Source organism: Galeopterus variegatus, unplaced genomic scaffold, assembly GCF_000696425.1.
Source record: "Galeopterus variegatus unplaced genomic scaffold, G_variegatus-3.0.2 Scaffold6169, whole genome shotgun sequence".
Taxonomy (NCBI): Eukaryota; Metazoa; Chordata; class Mammalia; order Dermoptera; family Cynocephalidae; genus Galeopterus; species Galeopterus variegatus.
Window position 1 is genome coordinate 112,509 of NW_007732280.1, and position 11,109 is coordinate 123,617.

The 11,109-nt window shown below is 36.5% G+C and overlaps 1 protein-coding gene across 1 annotated transcript in view; it reads left to right on the forward strand.

Annotated features, from left to right (window-relative positions):
* Positions 1–9,021, forward strand: part of HSD17B4 (hydroxysteroid (17-beta) dehydrogenase 4) — an 88,305-nt gene extending 79,284 nt beyond the window's left edge. Inside the window, exons 23-24 of the mRNA XM_008590509.1 lie at positions 2,734–2,861; positions 8,592–9,021. Of these exons, the coding sequence (XP_008588731.1) occupies positions 2,734–2,861; positions 8,592–8,681 (218 nt within the window). The 3' untranslated portion in view covers positions 8,682–9,021. The remainder of the gene's footprint in view (positions 1–2,733; positions 2,862–8,591) is intronic.
* Positions 9,022–11,109: the final 2,088 nt, after the last annotated feature.

Genomic DNA, 11,109 nt, shown 5'->3' on the forward strand with positions numbered 1-11,109 from the left:
AAGTCTTGAAAGATGACCTTTGAAAAGAAATACGCAGTCTGATCAGAGATGGGGGCCTATTGTTGGAGAGACACCTGCTTCAGGGTCACTCTCTGCTCCCTTTGCAACAATGACTGTTTTTCCTCTTACCAGCGGTGACTCCTCACTGCTTGGCCATGTGCATTTAGTACTCCAAAGTACACAGGAAAGCACCTTTTACAAATCACTTAAAAGAGTTGTGGCTTTCCATCTTCTGTGTGTGTTATTCATCTTAATAACATCTATTTGTGATTTGTTGTTTGAAATAATTTCAGACTTACAGAAAAGTTGCAAAAAATAGTATAGAGAACTTATGTCTATGATTTACCCAGTTTACCCAAATCTTTCAAATGTTTGTCCCATTTTCTTTATTATTTTCTTTTCATCATACACTTTTTTTCCCCCGAAGTATTTGGGAGTAGCTTGCAGACATGATGTCCCTCTATCCCTAAAGTAAAAGGCTGTTCTAGTAGCAATTCTTGAGAACAAAGACATTCTCATATGTATTCACAGAACAGTTATCAATATCAGGGAATTTACATTGATACAATACTGTAATATACAGACCTTATTAATATTACACTGATTGTCCCAATAATGTTCTTTATGGCAAAAGAATAATAATGATAACAATAATAGAAATGAAGAAAGAAAAAGAAAGAACTGATCAGGGTCCTGTCTAGGCTCATACATTGCATTTGGTTGTTAGGTGTCTTTAGTCTGCTTTAATCTGGATGAGTTCCTCAGTCTTTGTTTTTCATAACCTTAACATATTTGAAGAGTGCTGGCCATTTATTTTGTAGAATGTTCCTCAGTTTGTGTTTATTTGGTGTTTTTTCATGATTAAATTTAGTTCATGAATTGTGACAGGAATAGCACAACAAAGTATTGTGTTTTGGTGTGATTTAAAAAAAAATCTTAAATCTAAGTCTTTCCTTTGTTGTTGTTATTATTTATTATTATTTTTATTATTATTTTGGTAGAGATCCTTCTTCCCTGTGCTTTCCTAATCATTCATTTCACAAAAAGTTCCTAAGTCCTTTAGCCTTGAAGGAGGTATAGGGGAAACAAAGACAAGACATGTCTGTGCCAGCAAACATGTTTGTGCCTCCTTCCCTTGTAATCTTAAGGGAAGGAGGCATAAACAAAAATAGCTCCTTTTTTTCTCCTAGTAGCTCTTTGTGATTTATCACTTTACAAGAGTCATGGCTGTGAAGCAGCACATAAAAAAGCCTGGGTGAATGAGAAGGCAGGGGGACAGCTACGAACCTTTGTTAACTATGAGACTTACTCTCATACTCTAGCATTAAGGTGTGTGGGGTCTAGTTTTATTCCTGAGCAAAATTTGGCCTTAGCTTTACTTGTGAAGAATGAAAACCATGAATGTTAAGTCTGTTGAATACTAGAGGGTTGCTTTTCTTTGAAGTCTTTCTTTCTATCCCTCCTCCTTCCTTCCCTCTCTTTCATTCCCTTTCTTTTTAACTATACAAATAATATATGAAAACTCCTTCATAATACTTAAGTGCCAATAAGAACACGGCCTTTGCTCTTTATGCTACACTTCTAGTACCTCGCATATTGTCTGACACCCGTACTGGAAACTTAACAAAGTGTATAAAGCTTACAAAGCAAAAAGGTCCCTTTCTCCTGGCCCTTTCTTCTCCCCAAGGTAACCATTATTAAGGTTATTTTTTGTTTTCCTTTAGTTTAGTTAGCAAAATTCTCATCTGTGTAGAACTGGTGAGATTTAATTTTCTCTTTGGAGCAGGGTTGGGCTAAGCAGAATGTCAATAAGCGCTTTGGGTCTTCTTATTTATGTGTAGCTTTTCCTTGACCCTAAATTGGGAGTTCCTTACACACTCGTAGGACAAGTGATCCAGTTGCTGCTCCTTCACTGTGGCAGGAGAAAGCCGCTCATGAGGCTGAAGCTGAACGGGGTGGAATTGGGTTTCCTGGATGCATGGTCTCAGTCACATATGAGACGGTTCAGATTTTCTAAAATGCATTTTTGGTATAAAGCTCTATAAATGTTGTATAGAAAGCAATAAAGTTATATTTTTAATAGTTTTCCCACCTACTAGGCCTGTTTCTGGGACATTTAATCCTTCTGTCAAAAAGTTTGTTAAAGGAAAAAAATCGATTTGAATGCGTAATTGTGAACAACAATTATGGCAGTAAATATTTTATAAACAAATCATAGTGTGTAACAAATAATTAGAATATTTTTCAAATCTACTTTGATTATCTTGTTATCCATATGACAGAATCTTTGATGAATTCATGTATTTGAAAGGTAACTAGATTGTATAATCCTCTCCTCCAACCTACTGAACCTGTGCTATTTTAAAATTGAACTTTCCTCCTTTTATGACTGCAGTCTTTATCTGAACCAAAAGGTCTTAACTATTAACAACTTCCTTATCTTATTCTACATTAATTAACATTTAAAATATCTCTGTCAAATAAACTTCTTCATTCAGGAAAAACCATTATTGATTTGAATAATTTGAAGAACATTATAAAAAGGGCTTCTTGAAAAGATTTTCTAAATTTTTCTAAATGACAGATAATGTATAATCTACAGATAGAATAATTATAGAATAAATACCACATTTACTTGGAAACTATAAAAATGTCTTTATTTAGGATGGTTTATTTTACTTTCATATTGTGTAGAGAAAATAATATACATTGGTTTCTTCCTATTTTTCTCAGCTATTGACCTGAAAAATGGTTCTGGAAAAGTGCACCAAGGCCCTGCAAAGGGCTCTGCTGATACCACTATCATACTGTCAGATGAAGATTTCATGCAGGTAGTCCTGGGCAAGCTTGACCCTCAGAAGGTAGTATTTTCAGAATATTCGTTTATTTATCATTATTTGTTTCGTATTTGACAATTGTAATTTTTGAGCTGATTTCTGGATTCTCATTTATAAGACAGATTCCTTAGGACTCTAAAGAAGACACAGTTGGTACCAATATTCTCACATTTTTAAAATAGAGTTTTAGCTGACACTTTTAAAACTGAATTTTTAGGTAAAATTCCTCTTCAGCATATATTAAAATAATGTCAAACCCAAATAATATAAAACCCATATCTTTTTGATATATTATGTCAGTAGTTCAAAGGTGAAAAACCATGTGATATTAGTAGATATTGCATAAAATTAGACCTTCACCCCTGATATAAGGTTAAGAACTCACTGAAAACTGGATATAGAAGGATGTTTAATATAACATCCAGTTAAGTAGAATTGTCCAAAAGGCCTGATGGAGACTTGAACAAAGTAAGGGAGTGAGCCGTGGGGTTAAGGCAAAGGCCTGAGGCAGGAGTATCTTGGCTCACTGGAGTAAACAACTGAGAGGAGAACAGTAAGACTAGTGAGATAGCAGTGGGGAGAGTGGTAAGAGGTGAGATGGGAGAGGAACGGGCTAAATCACACAGGACCTTGTAGATCTTGGCAAGGAGTTTAGTTATTATTCTTAATGATAATTCTTAGAAAAATTCTAATTTGTATCAGGGCTTTTCTAAAGTCATTTGGCTGTATTACCTCATCCCTTGCCTTAATGTTACCTATCATTGCTGTTCTTTAGTTGTCAAAGACCTTATCATCTAGTGTATCATCTTTCTCTCTCTGCCACCAACTCTTGTCAACCTTCCTTCAACATTTGTAAAAATGACTTTCCCAAAAAAATAGACTCTTACTTCTTGATCTCCCTTCTAGTTATTTTTCACTCCACTTTGCATCAGTTTTAGTCCTTATTAGCAGCATAAAATGTATAGCTCCCAATGTCTATTTCAAAACGTCACTGTTTTCTAAGACCATCACCTGCCGTTTCATTAACTTGTTAGCCCTACTATTACAATGAAACTTCACTAAGGCCCCAGTTTGTTGACGTCACTACTTTTATCCATCAACTTCTTCTTGCTTTTTCTTCTCTCCATGTTCAGCTTAGATTCCACGTTCTGTGCTCATATTGCCCTTGAAAACACCCTCAACTCCCTTGTGTCTCTCTCATCTTACTTGCCTGGAGAACTCCACCCTGTTTTAAACCCATTCTCTGCCATCTTTGCATCTATATCTGAATAGATAAACATGTCAGGAGGAGAGTCATGCAACCGGACAAACTGGTTTTCCTTTAAATTTTGATCACAAGCCTCAAATAGTCTCTAAGCACTATCTAGCAATCTTACTATGGTTTTTCAGTAAGTTCCATTCCTGTTGTCTGAGGTGACTATTTCAAACTTGTCTCCTCAAAATTTGTACACCCCTGCTTCTCCTTCATTTTTAGTTGATGACTTTTCTTCATGCTTCACTGAAAAAAAAAGCTTTCAGATGAAAATTTTACCTTCCCATTACCAGATCTGTTTCATCCGCATCTGCACCCATATTTTTCCTTCCCTTATATTACATTGAAGGAAGCCTCCCTCTTCCTGTCAAAGACTAGTCCCTTCTCTTCTGTGCCAGATGCCTATTCAAGGTCACTGCAGCTTCTCTTCTCTTCTCTTTCCAACACTAGTATCTCCCATTCCACTGCATAATTTCCCCACATGTAAGGTAAGCTAACATCTTGATTTTAAAACAAACACCCTCCCTTGATATCAGATCCCCATCCAGCATGCTGTACTATTTCTCTGCTTCTTTTCACAAAAAGAATTGTGTAAACCAGCACTATCCAATAGACATATAATGTGAGCCACATATGTAATTAAAGTTTTTTTAATAGCCATATTTTAAAAAGTTAAAGAAACAGGTGAAATTAATATTAAGAATATATGTTATTAACCATAATATATCCAAATATTATTTTGATATGCAATCAGTATGGAAATATTAATGAGATATTTTATATCCTTTTAAAAATCTATGACTTTAAAATCCAGTATATATTTTACATTTACGGCACATCTCAGCCGAGACTAACCACATTTCAAGTGCTCAAAGGGCCACGTGTGCTAGTGGTTACTTTACTGGGCAGTACCGATCTAAACGTTCTGTCTTGACTTTGCTTTACACTCTCTTAATCTGGCTTCCACAACTGTCACTCCACTGATACCATTCTTGTGAGGGTTACTGATGACTTCTGTTTTGCCAGATCCAATGAGCATTTCTCTATCTATGTCTTATTCAACCTTTCAGTAGCATTCAATTCAGTTAACTGCCAACTTCTTGAGATATTTTCATCCCTTTGCTTTCATGACACCATATTCCCCTGTTTTGCTGTCTCTTTCTGGCGACCCCTAGTCTCCTTTGGTGTTGTCTTCTACCCCCAACCATTAAATTTTGGTGTTCCTCAAGGCTCAATTCAGGGCTCTTTTATATGTCACATCCTTTCCTTAAATGAGTTCATCCATCCTATGGTATTTAAAGCCATCTATATGTTGACATATCACAGATTTAAATGTTTCACCTCGTTTTCTCTGAGCTCCATGGTGATATAATCAACTCTCTATTTGACCTCTCTGATGGGAAATCTTACTGGCATCTCAGCTTACTATGTGCTATATAGAACTTGTGATTTAGTTTTCTCCTAGTCTTTTCCTTCTCAGTAAGTGGCACTGTCATGTATTTATCCAAATAAACCCAAAGGTGTAAGAATTGTCTTCGATGTATCCTTTTCATCCTTACTCTTGCCTGATCTTTCTCCACAATATATCTTAAATTCATCTTCTTCTCTTCACCTCTAGGGATATCACCATGTTCCAAGCCTCCCTCATCTCTCACCTGGTTTATTGTAACCAGCTGCTTGACTGGTCTTACTTCTTCCAGACTTGTCTCTCTATGTTCTTGGAGAACATACAATTTGTTCTCCACACAGGAAACTGAATAATCCTTTAAAAGTGTAAATGAGATTATAGGTTATTTCACCTCTAAGATTTCCTTCTGTACTTGAATAAAATGTAAACTACCTCTCAGTCCTTCCCATCAGCTTTTACTTCAATATCTTTGTACATGTCTTTTCTGGAATTTCTCCCCTAGCTCTTTGCATGACGGAGAGCTGTTTCCTGTTTTACTGTAATAGCATCTTGTTTTCTTTTTATAACATTTATAACAGGTTTTAATTGTTTACATTTTGGTTTTTGACTCCCCTACTTTAATGTTAGCTGCATTTAGAACAGGGACTGATGTGTATTCCCTAGCCTAAAATATTACCTAATGTACTGTAGGCACTCAATTAATACTTGAGTAAACTAAAGCAAGTAGACATAGAAATATAAGCTCAATAGCAATAATTTAGGTTATGCAGAAATTTCTGTGTATTGGACTCTGTAAAATATTTTCATAAACCTGGGGAAATCAAGAAAATGATGATACACAGTATGTTGGAATTACTAATAAAGCTCTACAACCTCAATAGAAAAAGTGGACAAATGATATGAACCAGTAATTAATGAAAGACATAGAAATGACCAACATACATAAGAAAAACTATTTTTTCCAGTATCCAAAAAATGCAAATTAAAGCATGTCATTTTTGCCTAAATTTTGAAAGATTAAGAAAATAGTATTGTTAAGGTAGGATAAGATCTTACTCACATGCAGCTGGAGAGAATATAAAGTTGTACAGTCTTTCTAGAAACCATGGTGGCCAAGGTTACCAGACTTTCTTCCTTTATGTCAACTTATACTCTCATTGCTTTTTTTTGCATGGCACTCCTACGCCAAAAAAAATACCTAACGGTTCCATTTATTAAGTAGTTAGGTCCAAACAAGAGTGGTTTTTTCGTGTTGTGTTCAGTCAATGTGACTTTATTTCTCTGGAAAAATTTTAATATCCCACAGTGCCCCCGTGAGTTTGCTGTGATGCCCTGGTACATTGTGGTGCACATTTGGAAACCATGGCAACATGGAAGTATGATCAAGAGCCTTACTTATGAAATGTTATGATTCAGTAATTCTTCTTCTAGGAATCTAGACTAAGAAAATAATCAGATAGGAAGAAAGATTTATGTACAAAATTCTGCTCAGTGATAATTGCCAAATGTTGGTATATTTACTTTAGGTGATTAGGTGTTCTCATTTCAGGCTGTGAGTCCTTCTCAGACTTTAGTACCTGGTGGGCTGATCTAAGCATTGATTCCTTCCCTGCTGGAGTTGTAGTCATCATTTCTATAACTGCATAGTGAAAGCAGTCGTAGTTTTGAAATTCCAGTCTTCTGTTTGAATGCCTAGCACTTGATCTTGACTGAATGAGTTCTTCCTTATTATTTCTGGGATAAAAACTTTTTGCTTTGGGCCGAGCCCGTGGCACACTCGGGAGAGTGTGGCGCTGGGAACGCAGCAGCGCTCCTGCCGTGGGTTCGGATCCTATATAGGGATGACTGGTGCGCTCACAGGGCTCACTGGCTGAGCGTGGTGAGGCCGGTCTCAAAAAGGACAAAAAAAAAAAAAACTTTTTGCTTTTCCTCCAGTTGATGAGGATTTGCTTCTGAGATTAAGTTGCTGCTAGTTGACAAACAGGAGGCACTGTTGAGCAAGGAACACCTGAGTTAAGTCCTGACCGTACTTTTTGCTGGCTCTGTGACCTTGAGCAGGTTGCTTAAGCTCTCTGAACTTCAGTTTTCTCATCTGTCAACTGGGGTGAGACTATTGATGTGCCCACGTCAAGTTGGCTGTGATTCTTAAGTGAGATAATATTTATAGAGCTGCTTTGTCATGCTAAGTATACATGGATGTTACTACTTTTTTTCCATCTAGCTAAAAACTTAGGGGCATTTTTTTCACTTTGTATTTCATATAAGGTATAAAAAGTATGATTTAGTATTTTTATTTTAGTGATGGGAAATTTTCACTGAGGGAGAACTTAAGCAACTTGCAGAAATTTCTGTTGCCATTTCAGATGCGGAGGTGGTACAGGAACTCTTAGTCTTTTAACATGCCAGCCTTTTGCTGGATAATAATGATGCACTTACTGTGTTCTTACCCCATGTCAAACACTAAGCTAAGAACTTTACACATTATTTCGTTTAACTCACACAACAAAGTTGTAATATTTAGGTACTGTTGCCATGTCTTTTTATAAATGAGACTGGAGCTCAGAGAGGTTAAATAATTTGTCCAAGTTCACTTTGCTAATAAGTGGCAGAGCCTGGATTTTAACCCAGCCTTTCTGATGGTACAACCAAGATCTGTTCACCACTGTGTTACACTATCTTATTTTGTCATTATATTGCTTTCTGTTTTATATTTTGAATCTGCTTTTAAAAGTTCTGAACTGAGTATTCTTACTATTAGGAATACAGTGTAGCCTTTTTTCCATATGGTCTCAAAATCATGTGTGAAAACACAGAGTAAAGCCAGAAGCATAGGTTGAAATAGAACTCCCAGATCTGTCAGTTCAGATAAGTTATTCTATGATTTTCTAAAATACACAGTCTTCTTTTTTCTTTTCTTAGGTGTCTAAAAATATGGATGCTGTTTATAATCGTTAAACTATCATTGCTAAAAAAAAAATCGCCTTTTTTGTCCAGAGTTATTAATTTTATTCAGTTTGAGCAATGGTTTTTTAGAAAAAATAAATAAATGTAACATTATAAAGGTTGTTACTCATTTTCTGTCTCTCCTTTCCAGGCATTCTTTAGTGGCAGACTGAAGGCCAGAGGGAACATCATGTTGAGCCAGAAGCTTCAGATGATTCTTAAAGACTATGCCAAGCTCTGAAGGGCACGCTACACTATTAATAAAAACAGAATAATTAAATACTCTCTTCACCTAAATAAGCTTGATTATTCTGTAAAAGTAATCAAAACCAAGATACGTGGAAAATTGCTTAATATTTTCGGATATCAGATAACCTCTCAGATTTTTATTTTCTACTAATTTTTATGTATCATTATTTTTACAAGGAACTGTAAGCTAGCACATAATTATCCTTCTGTTCTTAGGGCTATATCTTCATAATTAAAAATTTCCATCTAAGTGCAGTTTCTTTAGAATTTGTGCTGGCATTTATAAGTTGAAAGGAAAATTAAATGAATAAAAACCACTTTGATGCCTTTTACACTTCGTTTCTTTGTTGATTTGTATTCTCTAATTTATTGACATCCTAGTTTTAACATGAATTTTCATGTGCGTACTCACTTTTTACACTTTACTGTAATAGTGTTCTGCTTTAAGGCAAGAGAAAGGTCTTTGTGTTCCCACAGTTTTCTTTCTTCTCTTCTCCTCTGCTGGAAATTCTTTACTTTTATATAGTGTTTGTAAATCTATCAAGGATATAGCTTTCTTGCTCAGTCAGACTTAAGTCATAATAATGGTCACTAGCAAGCACTGTCATATCACTACTTTCCCCAACATTTAGCTCAGGTGAAGGATGCTGAGGAAATGCTCTTTTGATGGATTGGCTGCAAAGGTGACCAGCAACAAGTGGGATGCTAAGGTCAGGGGTGGAGTCAGTTTCAGTCATGTAGCACACCTGAGGAGGATATGTGTCGGTGGCTCTTGCAGGCAAGTTCCCTGGGAAGCAGACTTTGAGATGGAGATTCATGGGCAAGAATTGATGTGGGAGTGCTCTTAAGATCAATGCCTGTCAGGGGAAACAAAGGAAGCAGGGCTGGGCAGAGAGAGAAGTTAGGCTGTGGTGCAGTTACCCCAAGGCCTCAATTGATCCTTTGGGGAGCTCTGAAGCTGGGATTGTTCTTCAGAAATGTCCTGAGGCAACTGGTCATTGGTTATGGCCTGTCCTGCAAAGGACTCATGACATTGGGTAAAACAGCAGAGCAATTCCTGGAATAGGCTATAGTCAGTTGATAATCTTCCCAGCAGCTGGGGGGGGTATGTTCTTCAGTCCTGCATGGGGCTTTAGGGAGTTCAGCACAGCACTTTGCTTCAGGAAACAAGAATGTAGATTAAGGGAACTAGAGTTTAGGGATCAGGGGAGAAGTTTTCAAAATTTGGAATTGTAATATTTAGACCAGTGATGGACCATAGTAGAGGACCTCAACGTATTGTTAATTTAATGAATGAGTAGGATAAGTAGAAGGCATAGAAGAAAAGTTACATATTTGGTAATTATGCCATAGTCTGATGAACTCTATGTATCATAAAATTTAATTCAGAGTGATCCATTGTTCTGCCAACTGAATTAAAAAAAAACAATAGCAGTCTTTTAATGTTGGTCTTATATTCTACTAAATAGCTGTTGTTTCTTTTGAGCTTGGAAAAGCTTACTTTACAAATAGAAATAGCATATTAAAGTAAACCAGATGCTACCATACATTAATGAAAGTGTTGATTATATATCCTAAATGCTTAAAAGTTACGTTGAGGAAGTTATGGTTTAATTATCTCACCCATCTCTGTCAATCTCAAAGGGCAGAGAGCTACTCACATTCCTATTTGGCAGCTTCTTCTTAGTCCTCATAGTCCTTAACCTTTCTTTAATATTTAATATTGTTGAATGCACCGTCCTCCTTAATACTTTACTTCCCTCTTAACCTCCAATGAGAAATGTATTAACTTCTCAATGAACCTATCTGTTAATCCCTTTGACTTCTACTTGTCTTTTTTGTGATTTCCTTTGTCTGCCAGGTAAGTTCATTAGAGACTCTGTGCCCAAGGTTTTTTTGGGGGGTAGGGGGTGGGACTTGTTCACATAGGCTTCCTCTCCCTGAGCACAAACCAAAATTCCAGATTCCTAGAAGGAAAGCAGGTGTTTAGCATAAAGAACGTTGTTTGTACAGTGAGGGAATGGTGGGAACCTTCCCGAAATCAAAGTCCAAGGGCTACCTTGGAAGCACACTTTTCTAAGGATAGTATTCTCAAGGCCTGCTTTTCTACACTGGTAGGATCAGCCCCACCCAAAATACATGGCCAAAGAGTGAATGGGGTTTGATATCAGAGGACATTTGGAGTACAGTTGTCCCTCGGTATCTGGGGGGATTGGTTCTAGGACCCCTGTGGATACCAAAATCCGCAGATGTTCAGGTCTCTGATACAGAATGGCGTAGTATTTGCATATAACCTATTTACATACTCCCATATACTTTAAATCATCTTTAGATTACTTATGATATCTAATACAATGTAAACACTATGTGAATGGTTGTTATACTGTATTGTTTAGGGAATATTGACAAAAATGTCTACA